Below are 27145 nucleotides of genomic sequence, written 5' to 3' on the forward strand. Positions count from 1 at the left end.
GGGCTGGGCTGGGCTGGGCTGGGCGGGAGGAGCCCGGGAAGGGGCGGGTGACGGAGAGACCCCCGCGCTCCCGGAGCGGGGCGCGGCGTGCGCGAACTCTTCGGGAGTCGCTGCTCATTTCCTCTCCTTCTCATGCTCCTTGTAGTTATATCTTGGTTGTGCTGTATCACGCACGCCACGTGCCATTGCAGCCTGCGTGTGGTTTATAAATAGCTTCGTGTACACTGGGGACACGCTCGCTCAGGGGTGTTTCACTGTCTGGGGCGCGCTGCGGCCTCTCCCGGCCACATTTAAGGATCTGGAGCATTAAATAACATTAAGAATTAACAGATGCCAAAGGAGTCGCATTCCTTTTTCCGTGGGAAGGAGGTCAGTGCCGGCGGCGTGGGTGTCGCAGCAGGTAGAGAAACATTCCCAGGAAAGGGGCAGAGGTGTGACGGTCCGGCAGAGGGGCAAAAAGGGGTTTGTCTTGCGGATTATGCTTTATTTTAATATCTAGTTTTCATAATTGTAATCCCATACTCACTGGTCTTCCTGTTGTGTTGATCTGAAAGGTTCATCTTAGCCGGATTTTGGTAAACTGTTTATTAGGACCAGGCCAGCTCAGCACTGAACACGTTCTATGTTTTATATGCTGATGTTGTTAGGTTTGTGTGTTTTTTTGGGTCTTTTTTTTTTTTTTTTTCCCCAGTTTTTTGGGTTCTTTTCTAGATGGGTAAGATTTTGCTCATGACCTGTGAGCACTGCACGGGACACCTTCTTGATGCATCTCCATAATCCCATCCTGCAGCTTCTCCAGTTATCCCTTCCTGCAGTAATCAAAACTGAGTTTACGGTGAAGCTTTAGCCCTGATGATTGACAAGAAAGTAATCTAAAGTGACCTGTCACCTAAACGTGAACTTTCCTAGAAGAGAAAGAAAAGAGGTACATGTGGGTCCAGCTTGTTCACCTCAGTAGTTGAATACTGAGACAGAGCAATAAACACATTGTTGAACTGCTGACAAACCCTGCGGATCTGAGGTTGCTTACAAAATCTTGGAATTGCTGAGAGAGCTTTAGTGGAAGAAGTACGCTTTTATTTTTCCAATCTGTTTCACTTTAAATTTCTTAGCTGTATTGCTTCCATTTTAGAAACTCCTTAGAAGGGGTTGTTAGTATTTTTTTTAAGCTTAATCTCTTTGAAACTGGCTTTTGCTTACTTTATCTGCACTGCTTTACCTTCGGGGCATTGTTGCCTGTTCTCTCGAGGTGAATACCTGTTACCTGTGAAACCTGATACTGTTTCCTACAGAAGACTTTAACAAAAGCCCTAGTTTTTTCTTGCTTTTTCCATGCATAATCTCTGGCAGTGTATACATATTGCTCTACTTAGTTTGAAAGTGGATGTACATTACTAAGATTTACGGAGTATTTGATTCTCACATAAAAACAAAATGCTTTTCAGATGCTGTGTTTGGAAACAGAACATACGTTCCTGTAATGCCACTGAGGAGAATCAAGCAGTTTGTTAGTGTGGATGTGGGGAGTGATCTTAAAAGCATTACATAACTCTTAACTCTTCTAGGGAGGGAAAGGAAAAAAAATTACACTTTTTAGCCTTCAGGGGAATTTTATATATACAAAGTGTAATTACTCAACTTGAAATTTAACCAGGAAGCTAGAATTAACCACCTTCCTCTCACAAAAAATATAACAATGGTAATATACAACAATCATGAGTCTCAATTTAAAAAGTGAGAGACCATGAATGAAAAGCCATTACTTCATGTGCACTGTTGCTTATCATTCCCAATTCCCTTCTCTGGCGATTGTGCTGCCACTCTATGTTCATCTTGTGTGCTCTTCTAGACCCAGAGGCAACACAAGTGGTTTTTGACTGATCTGGAGGTTCTGCTGGGGAATTTAAAGAATCCTGTCCCTGTGCATGGGTTCACGTGCAACAGCACCAACATATGTACGTGGGCAAATGCTCATGAAGACTTACTTTTAAAACAACAATAGTTCCAAAATACAGAAATACCTAATCTGTAATTCAGATGTTAACTGTTCTGAATTTGCATTTCTGTCCACTTCCCCGTAGAAAATCCAGCACTAATCCTGTGTTTTAACTTCAAATGTCGGTAGAAGTATCAACTCTACTTATGTGCTACCTGGAAACCCCGGCTTGTGTATTTCGACAGGCGAACCATACGACCCAGCAAAGACATGGCTATAGCACCTTCAGATCTCTGTAGGGATATAAAAGTTTGTCTCTAATTCACCCGAATAACCATGTTCTTCACAGTCAGGCCATACCCCGAGCGCATGCACTGCCACAGGCGGTGGGCAGCCCGCGTAGCTGCCCATCAAGGGGCAGGTGAGGCATTGCCCCTCGGCTGCCCGCGGCTGTAGCCGGCAGCCATGGCCCTGCAGCACAGCCTTTTAAGGGAGAACAATCTATTCTGCCTTTCTCCTTCACTAAATAGGGTGCTGCAGACAGAGACGCCCTCGCTAACTGGGTTTTTACTTCTCCGTGCAGTGCCTGATGAGGAAAATCCCCCTGCTCCCACCATGTATTGGCGTTTCGGCTCCAGATAATATTTTCTGTGTATAATAACTTGCACAGTCTGAGGGAAGCTTGTCGTGAATTTGTCCACCTTTAATCAGCGTTCAGGCCGGAGGGCGGCTTCCCACCCCTGTGCACGGGTTGGCGTGCCGCTGCTGCCGCTCGGGAATGGTTTGCTCTCTCCGCAGCTCAGCCAGCTCTCCATCAGATTGTTTGGGAAGTCAGCGGGGCTGCCGGGTACCAGGATAAAGTTCTTGGAAAGGCGTCACCGCAAGAGGAGTGAGTACTGCACTATGTGTTGCACGGAGGCTGCGGGTTTTGTTCGGTAACTGCGGGATCAGTGGAGCATCGTGTAATCCTGTAAGCGTAATTTACTACCCGGTGTTCCTAAATTACTTCTGAATTTCACCTGAATCACTTCTACTTTCTTCATTGCTGTTGAATTATTAATGGACTTAAATTTTTCAGATATTTAACCTATTTTTCAGCAGCCTGGCCTCTCACTCGGGCAAAACTCTTCCAAAAAATACCAGGCTGATTTGTTGTTCTTCCTTCGCAGCTGACAGTGCACACAGGAACCAGTTACAGGCAGTCACTGATTCGTTTGCTGCTTGAGTGCCAATAAAACATTTTCAGAAATGGAAGGAGAAAAGGGTCAAACTGCTAAAGCTACCAGTGCAGTGGGTGACCTGAGGAAAAGTTGGCAGACCTGGGCAGAGGATCACATTGAGTATCAGAGGAAGAATCCATTCAGCAGTGATGACAGGCTTGCGTCTAAACCCGCACATACTCACAGAGGAGATCCTACCTACGGGAGACCCCCTGAAGGGTCTCGGACAGAGCAGAGAGGGAAAGATGCTCACTCACACGTGGGTAAGGAAGTAGAAGAGCTGTGCTCGATCATCAGAAGAACTGGAGAGGTGGGAGAAGACGGACACGTGCGAGTGACATTCGGGCAGCTGTTTGAAACATACGTGACTATTTCCAATAAAGTAGTGGGAATCTTGTTAAGAGCCAGAAAACACGGTCTGGTTAATTTTGAAGGTGAAATGCTTTGGCAAGGAAAAGATGATGATGTGGTCATCACTTTACTACAATAAGGCTTTGTCCTGGAATGAACTTTGCCAAATGGTTCCATTTGGAAAAACATCTAGACACCATCTTCACAGGTTTTGGTTACAGAATTTCAACTCAGCTACCTACTGGGACACAAGCAGGAGAGGAAATGGGCGAGGATATTTTTATAAAAATGGTAGAGATTTGAACAGAAATCACAGATTATGAGCTACTCCATCATGCTGACATTGGATTGTCCTTATTATCATCTACTAGCAAGTATATGCGAGTTCTTCAAATAACTGCTGGCCTGCTGCTTTTACGTTGCTGAAAGTATAAATTACTAACTTGCTATCCTACACCACTGATTGCTGCAGGTTGTGAAATACTTACTGTGTGGGAGAATGGGATTTGTAGAATGTGGAATTGAAAACTCTTGAGGGAATTCATATACTTCTTCAAAAAAAGAGCCTGGTATATAGCAAAATTTTAGGTTCAATTTCACATGGTTAAACTGAATAAATGGAAGTTATTTTCATGAAGTAGATAGTAATTCCCAAACTTACAAAAATATCACAGCAAGGATACTTCATTAGTCCTAAATTAGTTGCATCTTGCTTGGATTTTGGACAGCTGCACTGATTCTGGTATTTAATAGCCTAATCTTACAATCATATCTTCTCCAAACCTTCTGTGTCTCTCGTTCTTTTTGCTTTCTATTTCACACCATCTTTACCTTTTCTGTTCTTCTAATGCTTCAGAAGTCCACAAAGCTCTGCAAAGCTCTTTTTGGTGAATTCAGCCATATCCCTTCAGAGAAGGTGGAGTGCCACAATGTAAAGATGCAAAAGTCAGCATATACTCTGTATTGGGGCTCCTGTGCATTCATAAGGAAAAAAAAGGCTCTTATTTCACCAAAATGTAGCAATGTTTTTCACAATGGGAGAGTAGAGATACTACAGTACCAACTGTGTAAATGAAAGTATAGCAGCACGGTCCCATACCTCATTTACCTGCTTTCAGAGCACAGCTGTGAGCTCTTTAGAAAGAAAAATAAAGGATTGGTTATATAACATAGTTGTAATAGTGCTATGAAAAGTAATCTGAAGCTGTATTTACAATAGTTCCCACCAATAAAGCTGTATCATTAGAAATCTAAAGTTCTAATTTTTAGCAGTGCAAATTCTATGTGGTATTAACTATACTACTTGATGGGTCTTTAAGATACTGTTCTTGCATAAAAAGGATATTAAAATTTAATATAAATTAGGAACTTGATAACAGTGATGTGTAATTTTATGCTATTTATATAAAAGAACTTCTGTTGCAAAAAGCCTAAAAGAATGGGGTTTTGTTTTGATATTTTCATCCAATGGGGATTTGACTCTAAGTCTTTGGCTGAGGATTTCATTATTTTCCTGCCTCCTTTTTTCTTTTTCTGGTGAAAGGACAATGAAAAGAAGAAAAAAAATGAATTAATTAATGTGCTGAAATAAGTATATCTGGGGAACAGGACAGTCAGATGCAGGTAGAGAATGGATTTTAATCACCACATAATTTTACCCCATAGGAAAAGGGGGAATATGTGCTGCACCAGGCACTGTTGGTGTGCTCCCTTAGGTTTCAAACCTACTGCTTCTTTCTAAACAGATCTACATCTTGCAGATGAAAAAGGACATGTAGTTTGTGACCTTAACATATTTAAAATGCTTTGCTCTTTTTGGAAAAGCATTTCTTGCCAAATGATATGAGCACACCTCTCAGGGTATTTCAGCTCCTGTTAGAGGAAGTCTTTACATGCATTCAGATTTCAATACAAATTGAGCTTTTTATAGTGCAGATATGGAATGAATTTTGTTTAGTTCTAACAATTCTGAAATTCTCTCAGTTCTGCTGAAGTGTTAGCTCAATAACTTGCAGGAAGCAGCATCAGGCACTTCAAGTGTCACCAATTGACTAATGGAATGGCACTATCAGGAAAAATAATACAATAATAATCCAATGTTGGACATTGTACAAATAATTCATTGCATGACACACATGTGAGATAGTACATAGCCTGAGCACCATAAGATGCAAGTTCAGCTCACATAGATTTACTCCATTTTAATTAAGGCTGGTTCAAATAGTTAAATATCAGCAATCCAGGCTGTCACTGCCATGTAAGTGGTAGATGCTTGAGCACATCTACAAGCACTTTAAGTACACCTCTGATCAAAACAGAAGCAGAGCAAGCCCTTAATGACATGGTCTTACCTACTTTATAAGCAACTAAAAAAAAGCTTGCTCTATTATTTTATTTTTAATAGAACCAAGGATTACTATATAACAAAACTATTATTTATAGAGGGATTTTTTTTTAAACAGTTACAGAGCTATGTTTCCAACCTGCCAGCTTTAGATGAGCATTCTGGAAAATGGAACCGAAATCTTTCTGTGTGCCCATGTAATGATTATAAACACCGAGCTGCCAAACTGGCTCAGCACACAGGTTGACAAATCCAGGCTTGTGCTTCCAGCAATAGCCAGTATTTCAAAAAAAAAGACTAGAAGATCGATAATAGAACTGGTCAGCTTGCCCACAGGTACACTAGAATAAAAAATTACTCCTGAAGCCTGTATAGTCATGAATGCATTATGTCTAACGCACATGACTCAGTTTAGCTGCAAGTTTTACAAAATTATGCTTTATCTGTGATTAGATTAACACCTACAGATGAAATACGAATTTAAACTTTTCAACATGCAGTTTGTTTTTTTCAGCAGGCTCCCATTAGAGTAAATGGAACAGAATTTATTGTTTTTGCAAAAATTGTAGCATGTGACAGATTTTAGTATTACAGATTATTTGGAGAAGTAAGTAAACTCCAACCTTTTTAAAAGGTGTTCTTGCCCTACTAAGCATCTTTCAATTGTTTAAATCTCTCCTAAACTTCACTTTGTGACAGATTACCTCAGTGGTGTTTGCCCTCCTTCCACCTGAAGTCTGTAAACTCTGCATCTGTTTTGGACTGTATATCATATAGGGATTATCTGTGGTTTGTTTTGTCAAACACTGAAGGCACTGTCACCATTTCAATAAATATTGCACATTAGTTTGAAATGACAAGAGTTTTTATGCAGCATTTTATTATTTACAAGTTTTTCAGATTTCAAAGACCATCTTCACTGGTTTGCTCCCATTCTCCTATTTTTATTTACAATTCACACTTAAAAAGACTTTGGAGTAGTCTAAGCCATTATTACCAGTTTAAGCACAATTTGTTTTTATATTTAACAGCATTTTATGTGTATCTGTTTCATCCTTTCACCATGAAAGCATTATTCTCTGGGTTTGTGTTAGGTTGGGAGTTTATGTAAAACAAGTGAGCAAAACAGTACAAATAAAGCTTTGTCATTCCTAAACATGAGGTCAAAAAAGCAGCTTTTCTCGAGGCTGCTAATACTGGATCAAAGAACAGAGCCAGCAACAGTGGCTAAACCACTTTGCTTGGCTTCTCCCAGCTCTTGGAGAATAAGAACTGCTGAGTTCATGCTCCCTACTGATCTTTGCTCCTTAGAAAGCTCTAGAGATGATTTCTGGTTTTAGAATTACTAAAAACTTCTATAGAAGATAGTGTCAAAGTTAATAGTATCTGCCCACTGTCTCTTCCAGGAGCTAGCCAGTAATTCAGTAACATATTGGAAGTACTAGGTTAGGTTTTCCAGAAAGTATTTCTTCACCTAATTAAAACAATTATCTTCAGAGTCCAAGAATTCTTGTCAATGCAGAAGGAAAACAGAACACAGTTCTGTGCTGAAAAACACTAACAAGAGGCCGAGCATTCCTCTCAGTAATTATTGTGCCTCTGTTCAGTGCTTTGCTGTTTCAGCTGTTCTGAGCCCTGTCTGCTGCTGTCAGAGAACACAGGATATCCCCATCTTTCTCATCAGCAAAACTCTGGAAGTGACATTATATCCAAATTTTTACCTTTCCAGTCTTGTCATTAGTGGGGCCCTTCTCCAAAATTGAGACATAAAAGTTGGCCTTTGTGCTTTCATATACATTTGACAACACACAGAGTCTGGCTGGGATGGAGGTAACTTCCTTCAGAGCATCCCAGATTTTGGGTGTGACTGGAAGTGTTGGTAACACAGCAGTTCTGGTGATTGCTGAGCAGTGCATGGACAATGTCAGGGCTTTCTTTCTCCTGCTCTGCCTGCCCTCAGTGGGCAAAAAGCTTGAAGAGAGCACAACCTGCACACCCGACAGACTGGCCAGCAGGGATATTCCATTATATATAACGTCTGGAATCAAAGCTGAAGAAAGGGCTTCTTTCTTCAGAAGGGGTGAGGGGCCACTGCTACTGGCTGGCCTCTGGGAGGTCATGAGTGATTACCTTTGCTTTCTTCCTCTTTCCTTCACATATTAAACTATCCTTACCTCAACCCATGAGTTTTTTCATTTTGTTCTTTCTTTTCTCCCACCCCACTGGGTTAAGGGATGAAGAGTGAGCAAAGGGCTATCTAGAGTCAACCTTCACAGTCAACTATTCCATTGCAATGGAAAATCATCCCAAGATTAGCATTTATTAATCCTTTCTGACAACAGGTCATGTTGATATTTTAAATATTACATGTCACAGTTCAGTACACTTACATAAATTAATTACAGATCAGAACACATACACAGTATTAACTCTTGAAAGTCCTTAATGTACAGGTATTTCACTAAGTTAGGAACCAGCTCAAACTGCTTCATCTATTGCACAAAGTTCGGTGGCTTTAAGTCACACTTTTCCTACCAAATGTAACAAATTAAAACCCTGAAGGGCTGCAAATAACATGCAAGTGCCCACTATTATATACAACAAGACACTAGGAAGATCTTACAGACAGAGAGGTGTAAACTCTGACAGGTAGAAAATGCAGTTCTTCAGAAGGGTGCAGACTCTCTGAAGTACTGTAAGAATATTACAACACATTGTATCACTAAGGCAACAGGTGCTGGATCCATGGAAAACATACCAGACTGTTATGTTCAGGGAAGCTTGCAGGTGCAACAGATGTTCTCACCTCAGCTGCATCTGAATGCATTAGGCAAGGGCACTTGGTTAGTTCAGCACCAAGACAAGCTCTGTGAACAAAGAAAATCCACTCCATGTGTTCTGGTGTTTTAACTTGCCAAACAGTCTGCCTTATTATGGTACTGAAAAACAAGTGCTAGCATTCCTGATCAGAGTCATGCAGCAAAGGCAAATGTTCAGGGTTCCTTAAGCAACTTGGCATGTTCCAATTTTGGGCTGAGTCCCTGCTATCCCAAAGTCAAATCACATTGCTCTTATGTAAGTGTGCCACACACACTGCAGTTCAGACTAGCTTCTCTTATGACTTCATTTAGAATCCAAATTTAGCCAAGGCATTAGTAATCTGCAAGGGACTTGCAGTAAGAATAAGACCAGAAAATCTAGACTTTTCTATCTACTGCCATGCAGAAGAGCAGTATATTAAAACCATTCTTTTGCACTCTTCACATTTTTGTTAACATACAGTAACTCATTTCAAACATTGTGCACATAAGAGGGAAAGAAAATCTTTAGGTCTATTTACACATAAACTATATTCTGTGTTATACAGCATTATCATATTTTGGGCACATATTGTATTCATGTTTAATGTGTCACTGTGATGCAAGCAAGTCAGGTAACACTGAAGTGGTTTTGTACCAGAAAGTCAGTACTGTACTTTCAGCAATGTACCTACTCATCACTAGGCATAAGTAACACATCATACAAATGCAGGTGGGAACAAATGTTTGAAATGTTACCTGCAATCCAGAACAATGCATCTTGAAAATGAAAGCTTGATTCTGCAGTAAATACTCACTTTGGTATTATTCATATGCTGTTACTTGTAACTTGTTCCTTGGTTGCAATACATTCTGCTGCTACACTTTGCCTTTTAATAGACGAGCTCTCTGCCTGTATGTGTGTGTATAATGTATGCATCTACACAAATTAAATTAAAATTTTAACTAAAATACATTATGCTATTGCCAGGGAAGTATACAGACTGACATATCCAAATGGAAGAATTAGGTTAGCAGCTACAAATTCTGTGTGTATTTTCTCATAAGGAACTAAAGCTTTTTTTTATCCTGGGATACTATTGGCAACATCAAACTGCGCAACCTTAAATCACAGCTCAAAGACCAAACTGGCTGACAACACAAGCTTTCAGCTGGCAGCATTTTCATTTTGCAGTCTCTCAATCAGTTGTTCAGCCTATGAAAGAGAGAAAGCAATATATTAACTACACCATGAGCCTTCATTTTACTGAAAATTCCATGTTAAAAATAGTGACACTAACAGAGAAATTGATTTTCCCTTTTACAGATTAAGTGTACAGGAGAAGCAGAATACAACAATTCCTTTCAACAGCAGACTCACAGTTTTCACCAAACACTCATGAGGTGATCAGAAGAGGAAACAACCTATGGAGGTCAGAGGAGGTTTGAACAAATGAACAGCAGATCTGTTAAAGCACTGACTTCATAGTCCTCAGAAGACAGCCGTGCTCAGAACAGCCCAGTGGTGAGACCTGGGACTCTCTGTGAGCCACTCCAGAACTGTGTGTTGTGACCTCTCATCACCCACCCAGCTGCACCACCAGCCATGAACGCTGCTGAGGGACAGAGGGCGTTCAAGTGTGTGCCTCCTGTCATGAGCTACTACCTTATCCTTTGGTCACAGCACTGCACCAACACACACTTTTGTTGTGTGGCTATATATGCATCATGGGCAGAACTGGGACAGCTGTACTTTGTACACGTCACAGCACCAGCTCAACAGAGCCCTCAGGAAGGCTCAGGGCAGGAGGAAGTCTGCCAACAAGCAAGCCAGACTGGGCACATGGAGGCTAACAGGGGCACTTCTGAAACAGATCAGTTTACTGTCAGCCTTTGCTTTTTTGCCAGTCCTACTGAATTAATCTTTTAATTTGATCTAGTGCTTGAGCCTTTATTAAGATTTCCAAAGGAACTACATTAAGGCGAAAAGCTTAAATTTTATAAATGCAGACAGTAAAAATGCAATCAGATACTTTAGGTAGGAGCAACTCAACACGACTTCAGTGATTACTGCAGTTTATTTACAAATAAAGCTACATAAAGCATGCAGCAACTGAAAATTATATTATCTGAATCCTGTTTTGCATTCTTAAACAAGTACCACTTTCAGGACACTGTAATTTAAAAAAACCAGAACCATCACCAACCCAAGAACATTTTCCAACCTGACAGCAGGGCAAAATACCAAAGTGCATCCATACTGGATAAGACTTAGTACGGATCTGCCTGAACTAATCCAAGATAATAAGCAGCAAAACTACACAGTGATATGTATTTGAGGGACAAATATTTATAAGATTCTCAATAACACAGCAGACACATCTGCTGGTTTTGAGCTAGGAGTGAAATTCAGAAAGGTCCCACTGTAAAGAAGCCATGTTTCTTCTCTTTAAGAAGCTGTCTATATTCTTTAGATGAGACAGACCTTTTTCAGCAACTTTGATTTGGGGTTGTGCAATGGTACCAGGATGCTGCAGCTACCTTGCAAGGACAGGTGCTTTGCTGTATGAAATCAGTGAGAGTGAGGTTTAGATCTCTAAAGCAATTGTGAAAGTGCTTTAGTCAGTGTCAGTTCAGTTTCATTGCTAATCTCTACTGACATAAATCAGTAACAATGTTTCTGTAAAGCAGGCACTAGATCTAGTCTAAAGATGACAGGATGAGAAAAACCACATGAAGTGATAAATGCAGTCATTAGGCAGATTTGTTTTCACCTACACGGGATTAACCAGGTTATGTGCAAAACAGTCCATCACATTTGAATATAGCCTTTTATATCAAAACCCAAATATTTACAAAGTGTCACAGAAACACATCACAGAGCCGGAGCCTTGGGCAAGATCCAAAACTATTGTAATGTTTGCTGTTATTAGCACTCCATTCCTTAATGTTTATAAGTATAAACATTAAGGTTTTTGCCTTTATTTTTTCTCAGTCAATACAAAAGATACATAACTGAGAATTAAAGCATCAACAAAAATACTTAGTCAGAGAATTTTTAGACAGTTAAAAGGTTAGAAAGAAGTGGCATTTTCAGCTCACAACTGAAAACCTATGGCAAAGCTCACCTGCCTTACACTTACCGTGATAAACCAGTAGGAATTGATTCTGTAGTAGATCCTGGATAAAAACCCCAGCTGGCTGGCTGGGGCCAGGACATGGAGATGTAAATGGGCAATCGAGCAGAACGGTGGCCAGTGAAAACCCATCCTTCAGAAAATGAAAAGAAGTACAAGATAGTGGTAATTTTAATTCAACAAAAAGTGGAACATCGCAGGTTATTTAACACAATCCACAGAACTAACAACTCATTGCATTTATGAGATACACAGAAGCAAGAACAAAAACATGCCATTTAATTATACCACAAAAAGCTCTTCAAAAGGTCATTAATCTCCTGCTTCACATGTGTATTTAAGACACATTTTTAAAAGGAGTTAAAAGAAAAAGTATCTTAAACGTATCCTATCTAGTTTTCAGCTGGAAAGCCAACTCTCAATTTTCATCATGAAGAGCTGACTCTCTATTCCTCTACAGTGCTCGAATTATGTTAGTTTATTTCAGCTATCAAGGGCCTTAAAACTGAAGGATCCAGCACCAAAATCCAGTGAATTCTGTTATGACTGAAACACAATGTGGTGTCCTGCTTCAAAAGGCCAAAGTTTACCTCTCTTCTAGCATCTAGGATTTAGAGCATATTTGCAGCACATAATTAAAGAGTAGCCTCTTTGGTAAGTTGTTTGAAGTGCCCTCCCTACTTCAAGATGTGTTTGAGAAAGAATCTCAGAGCTGGAACCCAATTTGTGCCAGAACCTTATCTGAAAAAAAAAGTTTATATTCAATGCCAGCAGATTTTAATTGAGAATTCATGCAATAAGTGAAAGGTAGACCTGTTTTCTTCCATAAATCACATTGCAGGTTCTGCCACCATCTCTAAAGTAACATTCAGAAAAGTAAAAAGCACACTCAATAGAAGATGGAAGGTTTCTATTACATACCTTACATCATTCAAGTCACTAAAATTATTCTTCTGGAGAACAGCTTTTCCCACTTCCATCATTCTCTTCACTGTTAAAACACAAATACATTTCATTTTAAAAAGGTATTCTTTAGAATATTAACTTCAACAGACTAATCTACATTGAGATCACGGACATGGATTTTTCAAAATCTAAACATTGTAACTACTCCTAGTCAAAGAAAAGACAATCAAGAGAGTGTGTGCAATGATTTCCTTGAAAACTTCTACTGATACAAACTTCCAGACTTGCAATGCTTTCCAGAGTGATATTATTATAAGAACTTTGGCCAAAGCCATACTATCACCACACCCTTATTAAAAAAACCCAGCAAGTACTGATTGGTCAGAATAATGATTTTACACTAACTCCAGTGTTCTATCTCTACGCAGCTACAGGACTTTGATCTACAGAACCTGTGAAGCCTGGAGTACATTTCTGAGATGGTACATAAATTCAAATTAAAATAAAATTGTCAGTATTTCTTATTACTAGCACATAGTTTCATTATCACTAAACAATGCAGTAACCCCAATACAAAAATTCAAGGCAGAAGTCAGAGGAATTGCTTTGAACCAAACACATACAGAAGTTTTTTTTTTCCTCTGGAGAAAACCACCCTATGTTTACAAGAGAAATACAGCGATGCAAGATTTGCAAAATGTAATTATAACTCTTTTCTTGCATCACCTGTAATTTCCCTAAGGTGTAATTTCTTCATGGCTGCAGTTTCTTCTGTTACTCAACATACTTAGCTAGCCATATCTTGTGAAACAAATTCCAGGGCAATTTTGTCCCTTTTCTTAAAGGGAAAAAAAAAAACCCAAAATAAGCCTAGGAACAATAAACAATGGCTTCAACATTTAAGAATTTTATTTTTCAAAATTTTTTAAAGTTAATTGAAACATCATTTTCCTTTTTCATCTGCCTCTCCCTTTATTCCTGACAAATAATGCAGCACTTATCTGAAAGTATTCATGTTGTAAAATACTTCTGTAAGCTTTTAGAATTTCATATGCACATCTAAGACAATGCAATGAAGCAGCATATAAATGCTTTAAAAATAAAGCTGTACTTCCAACAAAATGCAGAAGCATCTATACTCCACACAAACTGCGATGTTTTTCTAGAACTGCACAAAAGAATTGCCATTCTCGACCAGCACATAGAAGTTCCCAGAAAGGGTAAGTGCCTATCTACTCACCCACATCAGCTATTTCTGTTTACAAATCGTGTCCAAAATTGTAATTTACTTGACAACCCCCTATTTTAGGCTGTGAAAAATGATTTTCCTTGAGGTAAAGCACGCACTTGCAGCCTTACCTAGAGGTATGTGCTCTGTCTTCAGGGTTTTGCAGTTTCCCATATGTTTCACGGGCACCACCAGGTAGTGGTGGGGAGCACCAGGTTTTATATCTCTAAAGCAGACAAGGTCTTCATCCTAAAAAAGGATGCAAACATTTTAAAGTGTATTAGGACGAGGGTACTGGCACAGAGGAGGTAACACTGTCCATATCCCCGGTGTCACAGCTGACGCGACAGCAGCAAAAGCTGCGGGTTTTTTGGAGGCAGCCCCCAGGCGCGGTGCGGTCAGCAGTCAGGATTCCTGCCTTCCCTGCCCTTCCGCAGTCAGCATTCCTCGGCGCCAGCTTCGAGGCTTCGGGCTGGGCCGGCTCGGACGGAAGGCAGGGCGCTGTCGCGGGAGCGCGTTCCCCGCGGTGCCCGCGGCCCCGGGAGCCGCCGCGGCCCCGGCAGCCCGTGAGGGAGCGGGGACGGAGCGGGGAAGGCGGCGCCGCACGCACCTCGCAGGGCAGCAGCGCCGTGCTCGGCTCCTCCCGGCGGGCGATCCTGCAGAACACGCACTTCCCGTCGTAGCCATCGCGGCCGCCATTCCCGGCTCCGCTTCCCTCGGCGGCGGCGGCACCCGCGGCCTCGGGCCCGGCCATGGCCCCGCTCCCGGCTCCGCTCCGGCCCCGCCCGCCGGAGGAGGAGCGCCCGGCCCCGCAGCCCCGCTGGCACCGCCCGCCGCGCGCAGCGACTGGCGCTCGCCGGGAAGTTTTCCCAAAAAAACCCAAAACAAAAAAATCATTTAAAAATATAAATGGGGGGGACTAAAGCCATGTGAATGAATTCAGAGTTCATTAAAATTCGAGTTGCCGCAGGGAAAAAAAAAAATCAAACACGCAGTGAAGAGGGCGGATAGAAGGATAATTACCGCTTATGACGCTGGATCTTTCTCGTTCTTCACCAGGAAGTTATGTCCAGCAATTCAAAACCAAGAAAAACCTTCGAAAAATTTAGACATTTTGCCCCTATAGTTCAAGTTACTTGGATTTTTATATATGCACAAATAATCTTAAAACACCATGTCAGCGCTGTTGCAGTTTGTTTAGGGTCGCTAATAGAATTCCAGAGATTTTTCCAACTGAGTCTACATTTTTTCTTCTACACTCCCAGCAGTGAGGGCTAAAATCTGATGTTCGTTCTAACTGCATAAGCCTGAAATTGTTGCCAGCTCATGACAGCTACGCAAATTCAAAGTCTAAGTAAGATTTTTCATAAAATCACAGAATGGTTTGGGTTGGAAGGGACCTTGAAGATCATCTCATTTCAACAATTCCCCCTGCCATGGGCAGGGACATCTTCCACTAGACCAGGTTGCTCAAGGCTCCCTCCAGCCTGGCCTTGAACACTTCCTGGAATGGGGCGTCCACAACTTCTCTGGGCAATCTGTTCCAGTGCCTCACCACCCTCCTCCCATCAACTACTTCTGAAGCTAATAAAGGGTAGCTTGCCTTCAAGTTCTAAATAATCGTTTCTATTTTAAATCATTTGCACTTTTCATTAGACTAGAGCTGCAGAATCACTGATCCTGAAACTTAAATGTATTTTTCATGCAGCTCAAAAGGCACAAAGTACTTGTCCCACAGGTGACAGGCAACAGTGTTTTAAAAGGTAATGAGATAAAAGACTTTAAAAAATTTTAAAAAATGCTTTTTTTAACAGCAAGCTGTGCCTGTACAAACAGGACAGAGTTGCCTATTCTACATGAGACAGCTCAACTTGCCAGATGTGCCAACCTGCAGTGCTAGGCAGTTCCTTTGCAATGACCTAACCTGCTCCTTTTCCCTGTTACAAACAAGCAAATCAAATCTTTAGTTTACAAATGATGACTGTTCTAAATGTAACTAGATTTTCCTTTGCTCTAAAGCAAGCCTTTGTGCAAAACATCCAACACAAAACCTGCACTTAAACCAGGACCAAATAAAACATCTGCAATTACCTGGCCACTGACAAGCCTAATTTGTGAGTCTGTGTTTGAACACGGTCCTGTATCAAAAATCTGTATCCAAGTGCCACTGAAGAAACACATATTTAATGTTGCAAGAACAAGATCTTGTTTTCTCTGAGAGAAAAATTACTAGTGACCATAATTTTCCAGTTATTTTAGGAAAGTTGTTACTGCCATTTCACTCAGAGCAAGGCTCATGGATAGCACACTTGTTCAGCTTCACACATAATTGTAGTTTGTTTTCTTTTAATGCCACTGCTGTATACAGTGAAAACCAATAAAACCCAAGAACTATGTACTTTTAAGACATCTTTGCTTTGCTTGGCTGGACATAAAAATATCTGTGAATACTCTGGAAATACAAAAAGTGTGCATGGACTTTTGATTTATGGGAAGAGGTTGGTCAAAAAGATAAGGGGATACATGTCATTCACTGCAGCTGAGAGTAGCAGCAAGAACTACCAGGTAAACTGCTAACTCTTTACTAGCATTTCTTAGCCCTTTGTCACAGTCTGTCTCAGAGTGAATTCCAAACACAGGTCTCTTTACGGACACAACATACTACACTTATACAAAACACCCAAACCCCAAATCCAACCTCACCAAAATCTCCAACCTCCTTATCTGTGTTTGTAAAATACAGAATTGCTGAAATTCTCTTTTTATGCGGTAGCACAGGTATTTGTCAGCATAACCTGTAACTTAAGCTGCATCCTTTCATCTTTAAAATGTTCTAAAGTTTGTGAATAAAAGAGAAAGTACCTGTAACAAGTTTCTGAATGCATAAATTCCTTTATTGAAAATATTGTGATAGCACTGCATTACATATATTCAATATTCATAGTTTAAAGGGTCACAGAATTTTGATTGAACAACACTGTTTTGAATATAGACCACAGCATTTAAATATGCTTTGACAAGGATAATATAATGGATTAAGTTGTAGGTAGCAAGAGTGAAATGTATGCAAAATGTTGAACTTTGTTTCATTTTGTTTGTTGTGGGGATTTTTTTTGTTGGGTGTTTGTTTGGTTGGGTTTTTTTAAACTATTAAGTGGTCTTCTGCCACCATTTAAAATAGCAAAGAGTGGTAGATATTCTGGGTATCTTCAAAGCATTATGCTGTTAACAACTTCCAAAATATTTTAAAGCATTACCAATAAGAACTTTATTTATGGCTGTAGTAGACCACAAAGAAAGGAAGCATGAAAAGCTCATGTGCAGCATGTTACAGGCTTACTGTGTATAGCATTGTTTTTTAAGACTGTGAAACTTCTGTGCAAGATAAAGATTGAGAAATGCTTTTGAAGGAAAAGCAATTGGCTTTTTAAAATTATTATTTAATCTATGCAAAAAGAAAAGAGCAGTATTACTCAGTTAATAATATTCCAACATTAGATTGTACTGTTTTAATGCACACTACTGCCTCTAAAACCTGCCTTTCTCAGGACAATGAAATATTCAAGTCTAAAGGCAGGACAGCATCCTAATATTAGTTAGGCCTGGATTGTGTAAACAAAACCACAGCTTAATGGCAATGCAGAATTCCTTAGCAAACAATGAAGATTACCAGTCCTCTCTCACACTCTCCCCATTTACCAAATGTTCTATAATTTTGTCATATATTTTAGTCGTAAAATAAATTTTACAAATTTTGTAATATAGTCTTTTCAGTTTTGGCAGGGGGGAGGGGGAAGTATTTGATAAATTCATTAAAAACAAACAAGAATATTTAGTTAACTGCTGCTTGAAGTATTCTTTTAAAGGAAATTATATGTGTAATTATTAGGAAAACAAGTTTTACACTAACGTAACCTGGCCTGTTAGGAACTTTCTTCTCTAAATCTCAATTGTATTTTCTCCTCAACAAATTCTTCAATTTATAGAGAAGTGCTCATCAAAGCACAGTGAGTGGCTTATTTTGAACCATTTGGTGGTGATACAGAACAACAATTCTCTTAGAAATCTCCTTCATAATCAGTCAAATAATACTCAGGCAGGTGCTCAGAGCATGCTATCCCAATTCTGTGGACTGCAACAGAACTGATAAAGTCTACACCAGGGGGCAAGTTGCCCAGTGTCTCCATACACTGCCAAAATAGTTATCTATTAACAGGAATGTGACAGCAAAGTTAAGAAGAAGCACTAGCCACCTTCTCCCTTATTTCAGGAAAAGAAAATGAAACAGAATTATGCACTCAAGTGTTTCTCCCAGGAAAACAAACCCTCTAATTAGGGTATAATGAAAACCAAATCTCATTTACAAAAGAAAAGTATAAAAATTAACTTCAGAAATCAAATAAATTCATTCAGAATAAATGCCAATGCATAAGAAACCCACCTCAATAGTAATTATCAAAATGAGATTTGAAACATTAAACAAAAAAACTCACAGCTAATACATTTACAAAAAAAATCTACTATACAGTAACAATAAATAAAATAATTTTAAAAACATGTTCCCTTAAGTGCTGTGTACACCTATTTCTGATTCTTTTCCATGGCAAACAGTATGCTGTAGATTTTGGTAAAGTAATATTTTATTTTTGGTCAGTATCTGCATGTTGAACATAAATACACATGGAATGTACTAGACAGTTATAGTTCTTCCACAGGATCTTTTTCACATTTACATAAAAAGTCTTCAACTTATACATCATGAACATTTTCATAAGCATTCTATCTTCAATGGAAGAGTACTGAAGAGGAAGTAAAAAGCACTTCAGAGTGAACTCTTACTGTTCTGTCTCTTACTGCCTCTCAAAATCAATTCTTTTATTCTTGGGCTGTTCGGTTGGATTTTTTTGCGTAGTCATGCTCTGGTACAAACTTGAGGAAAAAGCATGTAACATTGTGAGGCAGCCTGCGCCTTCTGGATACCTTTTAAGTGCCTAATGGATCCAGTCCTTAAGGCAGTCAGTGTTTCACTCAAATGTCCATACTTCTACATCTTGTATTATGAAATCTTCTTTTTTAGTTAAGATGTCATTATTGAAGGTGCTGCAAGAGTTGCTTCGCCCGTGATACAAATCTGCATCTAACCATAAACCAAACCGGCCACTAAAAGGAAATACACAAAAGATTTGGTGTTACATAGCACAGTGAAAGCACTGGAAGCTGTATAAACAATGAAAGAAGCAATACAGAGGAATATAGGTGACTCTGAGGCCAAATGTGACGAGCTCAGTACTGGCAAAGCACTCCCCAAGAAGCTCATGGAGCCGTTCCCTTGCTTTTGTTTGCACCAGTGAGTGGGGCAGAGCGTAAGACCCTGTGAGTGCCCACAGCCCTGGGCCACCTGGCTGCTCTCACTGCCAGCTGTGGCTACACCAGGGCACAGACCTTGGTGTCCCTTCCCTGTTTGGATGTGGACAGAGCACCTTCTGGTTATCCACTCCCGATGCAAACCATGCCCAGCTGTCCCATGGTGCAACCTCCAAGAAAGCTTTAGTTGGTTGTACAGCCTTAGCCCTTGATTTTGTACCTACTGACCTTTGAAACTCGTGATTATGCCCTGTCTGTATCCTTGCTTTGTGCACCAACAGAAAAACAACAACATAGTAAGGACCACTTGATAAACCCTAGAAACTGATGGCAAAATTACCATTAGGGATTATCTTCCAGTGACAAACCGCTTCAGCAATGAGTGATCTATCTACCCAAAACATCTGGTTTCTTTTCCTGGCTGAAAACAACCCTAACTCTGCAACATACCCTCCTTTCCTAACATCGTCACTCTAAGCAAACAAAATCGCTCTCAGTCTGTAACAGAAATTAGATTGCTGATGTATCTCTGCTAAACAGCTTACCAAAGTTCAGCCACATTACTGCTAAGTTTTTCTTGCACCTACATTGTCCCTATTTCCATTTTAAATTAAAAAAATAAAAGGTGGCTATATGATTTGAAAACCGAACACTCACTCACCCTCCACCTCCAAGCTCCAGAGAGGTAGTGTCTCCATTGATGAAGTAGGTGTTTTCTCCACTCCATTTAAATACCTGAGGAGGGGAAAAAGCATGAACATACTTGGACTGAGGATTCTTGTAATCTCAAACTACTGGGTACCCACACTTGGCAGCTAAGAGGTATGTCATCTTTTACCTTTTTCTTGGAAGAGGAAAAGGTAAGGTAGAAAGTAAAACATCAGTACATATTTAAAACTATGAACAAAGCACCCTACTCCTTATTTGAAATGCTGCTTCCCTCTCTAAATCAAGCAGTACCCTCTTAAAAAGGAACAATGTGTTCAATGCCGAAAAAATGCATAAGCTACGAGCTTCAAGGGGTATTTGAGAAGCACTCTTATCTCTGTTTGGGGTCACTGTGATCGTAAGAATGCATGAGATTATATCCTGTTCTTGATATCATTGCCTTTCCAGCTGAGTCTTTGAAAGTCCACACCTGAAGTCCTTCCACTCCTGAGGTCCTCCCCTTCAACTCACTTAAAACCCTCTCCTCACCCTTAAAGACTGTCCTCTCTTCAGATAGTTACAGACACTTTTGCTTGAAGTGTCTGTAATTAATTAAAGTGACACTTTTTCTGAATGCAATAGCATTGAAGCAATGAATGATTAACTGCATTCATCAACATCTGGCACTTTTTCTACACTCAAACATGCTATTTTCATAAAAATCTCATAAATGATTTGGAAGTGGAACCAAAAAGTCTTATTTCAGAAGGTGGACAGCCACCCACTTACCTTGAAATGTGGACTGAAAGTGTAGAGGAATGTTTCACCAGTGCCATAGTAATGGTCACTAAACCTGAAGGGATGAGTAGCATACGCTCCAAATATCTGTTAGAATAAAATGTTTACACTGCTTTTGTGGAAAGTGCAGAATTCAAGAGAACCCCCCCCCCCCAGACATATCAAAATACTTTCTACAAACAAGTTGATTTTCATATTAGAAGAACCAACTAGTGAAGTGTATCAGATGTGCAAGTATTCCTCCACATCTTCTGTATCCTGCAAGTTAAAAGCCAGATGGCAACAATGGCAGCAGCATTGCTGACTCTAGCAGCTACTGAAGAATGAGACCTCCAGAGAGGTATTGCTTGTGACAGCTCCTTAACTGAGACACTTAAGAAAGGCACTACTACACTCACTGCAATTCTAAAGCTTTTATTAGTGCCATAGTACTTTCCTCTGGTAACTCTACGCAGTAGAAAATATAAAAGAATACACCAATGTTTTATTTTAGTATGACATGACTTCATAGTATGACTAGCATTTAAAAATGATCATTTAATGAAATGCTGCCCTTTCTGCTCCACCCCTGTGGAACCAGAGCTCCTTACCTGGTTGTCCATATCCTTGATGACAAGGAGAACTGGGCTGTCGAGAGCGGCCGATCTGCGGTACAGAGTCTTCAGGCTGGTCCCGTGCTCCAGCGTGCTGTATGCCAGGCGCCATGGGTAGCCCTGCACCCGCGCGGGCAAGCGCCGGGCAAGCTGGGCAGGGAGCAGGGAATGAGGGAAATGGTTACACAAGCAACACAGGCAGTACCCCAGCCTGTTCTCTTTCTCACACTCAACAGAGACAGTACCACACTTAAGAAGGAAACCTGTGGGCTTTCAGCCATACCTGCTCTATGTGCATGTTCTCCAGAAGAGCGCTGTGATGCTTTAGGATAGGCAAAGTATCATCTTCTTCTTCTTCTTCTTCATAGTAACTGCAAACGCTCTTTCGTCGTTTAGCTTCTTCTACAGTAATGATCTGTGGCAAGAGAACAAGTGTCCAACCTAAAGCACAGCTCTTACACCATCAATCCTCTGTTGAAGCCAATTCACTTAAAACTTACTCCTCAGCTGTTACACTGTTTGGAGAAAAAACACCATATGGGATAATTTTATCAAGCACAGGTACCCTTAAGCAAAAGGGGAAAATCTTTAGCTAGAGCTCAGTGCCACCATGGCACTTTGCAAGCAACAGCTCCGAAATGGAGCTGATGAGAAAGAGAAGGGGAAGCAATGAGGCCTAGCTACAAAACAAACAGGAAACCTTAAACCGTCTTTTCCTTCCATGAATGTATCACACAGTGGTCTTATCTAGGAGCAGGAATTTCAGGATGCAGCTGCAGAGTCCACTGTGCTCTGCTATGCACCTCGCTGCCAATAAGGCTTCCAAATGGCTTTCATGTTACACACGATCAAGTTTTGCATAATTCCTCCACGCCTTCACAATCACTGCTGGAACTTGCAGAAGTTGTCAACAGCCTGGAGGTCCTGCACATACCTACCCCTCAGGCGAGAAGGCAAATGTGCTAGACTGACTCCAGGTGTACATTTAACCACACAACAATGCACAGAAGTTTTGCATGAGGAGCAGGGCTGGTGAGGAACTCTCACAACCCCAATACTCTCCATCACACCAGGCATCCCCAGTGGGATGAGAACCATGCATCTGCTGCATGCACTCATGTCCAGTCCATCTGCATCCTGCAGATGCCTGGAACTGAGCAGGGCACGTGGGCACTGGCACTCCACTGCAGGGTCAGGAAAAGAGAGGAAGGGAGATCACAAGGCAAAATCCAGCCTGCAGAACAAACACTGCTATGTGTCCCTGCACACCTGAGCAGTTACACATATTCTTGCCCATGATACTGCAAGAGATCTACAGCTTCATCCTGACCCTCCAGCCTCTCCTTCTGAGACTGCAGATAATCCTGTGCTGTAAAATTTTTCATATAGTCAATTTCAGGAAAGGTTTGCACTGCAAAATTAGGGTAATTAAAAATTAAAAAAACGCTCACAACAAACTGTTCAAAAAACCCCAATCTTTCTACTTGTATCATTGTTCTTTTTTCACCTTCTGACTGGTTTGCCTTCCTACCTCATCTCCCAGAACATTACTGTGTATTTTTAAATTAACACATTAAATCAAAACTACACAATCCCACTTTTGTGGACCTTCTTTTAGGAATAGTCTCCCCTCCAAGAGTGGAGCGAAGTACCAGACAACAGCATATCAACCAAGAAGTATCTGTAGCAAAATACAACCAAACTCACCTTGGCAACCAGAGAAAACCTATTAACACTGTTGTAAATTGTAAATTGGCCCAGAGACAGAGAAGCCCCACCTCTTCTCTGCATACACATTTATTCAGTCTCTGAACTGGATATGTGAATGAAGTTCAGTAAACAACTGCAGAAAGAGACATCTGCAAGATCAGGGATTTACAGACCACACAAAAGCAGAAATGGATGAAAAGAACTGATCACTACAGAAACCAGATCTACAAAGTCTTTCAAAGATTTTATAGGGATGAGAAAGGAAGCCACCTAAGGTGGAAATTCCCCTCACCTCAGTACAGAGCACATTTATAACTAGGACAGAAGTTCCATCATCAGATCCACACTGTTCAAATGGGAAACAATTCAACATACCTCCACAAAAGGTTCCTCCTGGTCTGGTCTGGCACAGTAAATAATTCGAATATTCAAAGGCATTTGTCTCTTTTTCATCATCTAGCAGTTTATTTTCAATACCCACTACTCTACCCCTGCTCTAGTGGCAAGAGTTCTCAGCCCCAAGAGTGATAGACAGCTACTGGCCATGGCACGCCGTGATAAAATTGCTTATATACTGCTCTACAATTAAGAGTTTCTGTTTCCCCGCAAGGGAGAGTGAAACTTTCACAGTCATGCCCAAATTTGGACTTTATTCAATAGAGATTTCCTGGCAAGCCTACTTGAAATTGATGAAGCTAGAACGTATTACAAAAAGAGACACACCTTTAAAAGCAGTTTCCAGCTTTTCTTCCTTTCAATAAATATCTAAATAAAACAATGAGAGACGAGTTCTCAGTGTGGCCAGATCTCTCCTACATCTGTCTTTAGATCACTGACTCTTCTTCATTGTGGTTTTATGAAAATGGCATGCAAATAACTGAACAGTAAAATCTAGAGCAATGTATGACTGCACTCAGCTCTAAACAAAACAAGGAAGGTGTTTTGGTTTTTTTTATCTTTCAGCTCACAAAGCACTAACATTGAGAAGCTACAGAACTGTAAAAATATTAGCTCCTTGGGAATAGAGGTTGCTACACTTAAAATGACAGGTCCCACTTCCTGTCATTTTTCAACAGAACATACTGTGAAGATCAAAATGCTCAAATAAACAAACAAAAAAAGAGAGGGTAGTAGAATTTGAAGAAAACAAGTTTATGTTTAAGATGAACAATCAGATTACTTTTAAATCACCATCAAGATATTTCCCACTTTGGAATTTATTTGTCTGTTTAATTTATCCCATATCCTTAGCACAGAAAGTGTTTGAGCAGTGAGAAATAATGTTTTTTAAAAATGAGTGTACGCTTATTTCCCTTAGAAACTAGGCTTTGTATGCAGAAGAAGGAGATAACAAGCACAGGCATGCCAAGTGGTTAAAACAGATTGCAGAAGACCACACATGAAAAAGCCAAAGTCCAATGATAAACTTATCCTACTTGCACCCAATATTCAAACAGTATTGCTGTGTGCACCCGAGAAGTAAGAGTCTGGCATATCCCCACACACCAATCCATTTCAACCAGCACACAAAAGTCTGGGTTGATGTTTACACACATATATACATTTTGAAGAATTTATTTGTAGCACATAAATACAGTAGGAAATATATGAGGAATTTAGCAATGTTGACCACATATGCCTGTATAACTTTGCAAAAGACTAATATCAAATGGTCAAAATATTTACACAATTTCTGCTGGTTGCACACCAGAGAGCTACCAGTTGTTTACATGCTCCTTCTAGGGAGAGAAGAAATGAAGACTGAAGGAAGATTAATACATTTGTGAAACATATACAAGCCTAAAGGAATCCTCTATATGAAGCAGCAACTGTTATAAAAAAACACCATAAAATCCTCAAAAGAACAACTGCTGAGATTCTTAGCAGAGGATGCACACTTGATACCCACATGCTTCATGTAAAGGCAGAAAGCACTCACCTCCCAGCTTTTAGTAGTGGGCTCACTAAAAAAGTTGTCAATCATGTCAAGCTCCTCCTTTTCTACCACAACAAAACCTTGCTCTTTGGCATCTTTTCCATATATTTCTGGTGACCACTGAACAAAAAATGTGTACAAGTGATCCACCCTGTGAAGAGAAGAGGAGACAACCATTGTTCAGTGGTCCATGAACCCAACACTGTCATGTAACACAGAGGTTTTCCCCAGTGCCAAAGCAGGGACAACTACACAAACATGACATATCATGTACCTCCACCCTCTCATACCACACAAGGCAACAGCTCCCTCCACCTGGCAGCTTGAACCACTTCAAGGTTTCTCTGCTTTCACTCCTCACAATGTATTTTTGTCCTCCCTTTGCTATATGCAAAGCCAAAGCATCATGGTAAAGTAATATGGCTTGTCCAGTTCCACACAATTCATATTAAGAAGTCAAAGTGATTGATATTAGGTCATAGACACAAAAGTAAACTCTGTAAAACATTCACTTTACCCATTTAGTTTGACCTCCAGCACAAGCAAATGAGATCACCAGTAAAGCCTACACTACAGTTTTAGCTGCCCTTTAAAAGTTAAAGCAGCTAGCCACAAAACAATTTTCATTCTCTTAGCATTATGAAAATAAGCTGTTACTGACAGCTTGGCTAAGGATATAGTACCAGCAGCTCATGCTCTTCCATAAATGTAATCAGCTCTCAGCCACTGTCTTTAAAAGATATTCCTTGACAACATCCATAACAAGCCACAAAACAATTTCTGAAGAAGGAATGTATGTATTAAGTTAAAATGAACACGTGCAATTTCAAACAGGAATACAACAGTGGATCCACCTTACAAGAAGCTGAATTGCCAACAAAAAAATCAGACCCACAGTAAAGAGGCCAGAAAGATAGTAAGTGCTTATGATATTGGATCTTCCTCCAGCTTTTCACCAGAAAGTTACATCCAGCAACTCTTAGATCAACAGAAAACACCTTTTAGAAATACAGACACTTGCCCCCTCCCCCCATATATCAAGTTACTTGGATTTATATGTATGCACAAATAATCTTAAAATACCCTTTCCGCACTGTTAAAATTTGTTAGGGTCACTAGTATAAGTCCAGATTTTTTTCAAGTGAGTCTACAAAAAGACTAAAGAATTTACTTTGCTTCATCATGGAAATAATGAAAAAGGAATAAATTAGCATTGCTCACAGAGGTTTCAGAAAAAGCAGTCTGATTAGCTCTTTGCTGATTAATTTGAGCTTTAACTGAAAAAGATAACTGACTTGAGCACTGTGTATTTTATATACAGTAGTCCTACTCTGGAAAAGCAACTACTTAATTCTTACAAATCCCTAAGAAAAGACAAATGTAGTGGTTTCTGATGTCTGGGTAAGATCAGTTTGAAAGCATGTTTAGGCAGGTGGATGAAGGAGAATAGCACACTTGTATATCAGAATCACAGAATGTAGTTATGTTTTAAGCTACCTCTGGAAATCATCTTGGCCAGCTCTTGCTTATAACAGAGCTAACTTCCAAGTTAGACGAGGTTGCACATTCTTGTCCATTTGAGTTGGAAAATCTACAACAGTGATTCTGCAAGTTCTCCATGCATAGCCTGTCTCCTGGGGTTTGTTTCTCTTTTATCTCATCACCATTTCCCCCCGAAGAATGCAGCATGTGATCTGAGAAGGGTCTGGTGCCATCCTACATTTTCTGTTTCTTGTCCCCTCCTGTCCATTTTTTAACCAAGTGTCTAAAAGAAAGAGGGGATTAATGACCACCCAAGTTGTTTGGCTGTATCTCCTTACTTGAGTCAGCAAGAAGTGGTGTGTCCTTTGTTACTGCAAGGACACATCGCTGACATGTTGAGTTTGCTCTCAACTTCCCCAACTTCTTTTTGGCAGAGCTACTCCCCAGGTCGCCTGCTCCCCTCTACTGCTGCAGGAACTGCTCCTTCCCAGGTGCACAACTTTGCATTTGCCTTTTCCGAACTTCCTGACATTTCTGTCAGCCTGTTGTGTTGAGGCCCCTCTGAAGTAGCCCTGCCCTCCAATTATGAGCACTCTCCAAATTTTGTGTCATTCCCCAAAATGACAAAGGCATGCTCTGTCTCAATGTCCATGTCATCAATGAAGGCATTAAGCAGTATCAGTCCCCAAGAATA

General features: G+C 40.3%; 2 protein-coding genes and 1 long non-coding RNA gene across 9 annotated transcripts in view; 1 reads left to right on the plus strand and 2 right to left on the minus strand.

Moving 5' to 3' along the window:
* Positions 1 to 57: 57 nt before the first annotated feature.
* On the plus strand, positions 58 to 7007 carry LOC110479668 (uncharacterized). Of its 2 annotated transcripts, XR_002466968.3 has the most exons (4): positions 58 to 369; positions 712 to 925; positions 2520 to 2825; positions 3106 to 7007. It is a non-coding gene; the product is annotated as an uncharacterized LOC110479668 (long non-coding RNA). The 2 variants fall into 2 exon arrangements; XR_013339722.1 differs by lacking the exon at positions 712 to 925.
* A 1132-nt stretch (positions 7008 to 8139) lies between these two features.
* HINT3 (histidine triad nucleotide binding protein 3) lies at positions 8140 to 14703 on the minus strand. Its single transcript, XM_021547099.3, has 5 exons — positions 14531 to 14703; positions 14052 to 14169; positions 12708 to 12777; positions 11793 to 11919; positions 8140 to 9865 (listed from the first exon to the last, which is right to left on the minus strand). Exons 1-5 carry the CDS (start codon positions 14672 to 14674, stop codon positions 9818 to 9820), a joined length of 507 nt encoding a protein of 168 aa, XP_021402774.1. The 5' UTR covers positions 14675 to 14703; the 3' UTR covers positions 8140 to 9817.
* Positions 14704 to 16792: 2089 nt separating this feature from the next.
* NCOA7 (nuclear receptor coactivator 7) overlaps positions 16793 to 27145 on the minus strand; it is an 83843-nt gene continuing 73490 nt past the window's right edge. For 5 of the 6 annotated variants that reach the window (XM_021547146.3, XM_021547145.3, XM_031504380.2 and 2 more), the window contains exons 11-16: positions 24973 to 25120; positions 21607 to 21738; positions 21321 to 21473; positions 20722 to 20817; positions 19946 to 20019; positions 16793 to 19080 (exon numbers count right to left, since the gene is read on the minus strand). In XM_021547146.3, the coding sequence (XP_021402821.2) occupies positions 18945 to 19080; positions 19946 to 20019; positions 20722 to 20817; positions 21321 to 21473; positions 21607 to 21738; positions 24973 to 25120 (739 nt within the window). In that variant the 3' untranslated portion in view covers positions 16793 to 18944. Of the gene's footprint in view, positions 19081 to 19945; positions 20020 to 20721; positions 20818 to 21320; positions 21474 to 21606; positions 21739 to 23408; positions 24014 to 24972; positions 25121 to 27145 lie in introns of those variants that run through there. The other variant, XM_021547148.3, reaches the window with a different exon arrangement.

Source organism: Lonchura striata, chromosome 3 (assembly GCF_046129695.1).
Source record: "Lonchura striata isolate bLonStr1 chromosome 3, bLonStr1.mat, whole genome shotgun sequence".
NCBI lineage: Eukaryota > Metazoa > Chordata > Aves > Passeriformes > Estrildidae > Lonchura > Lonchura striata.

What these genes read in the sequence shown, in the direction of transcription:
- HINT3 (XM_021547099.3), bottom strand. Translation starts at nt 14,674, where the DNA reads ATGGCCGGGCCCGAGGCCGCGGGTGCCGCCGCCGCCGAGGGAAGCGGA. An exon ending in AGTGACTTGAATGATGTAAG is followed by an intron (nt 11,920 to 12,707) that starts GTATGTAATAGA and finishes CATTTTCTGAAG; the next exon opens with GATGGGTTTTCACTGGCCAC. An exon ending in ATTCCTACTGGTTTATCACG is followed by an intron (nt 9,866 to 11,792) that starts GTAAGTGTAAGG and finishes TCTCTTTCATAG; the next exon opens with GCTGAACAACTGATTGAGAG.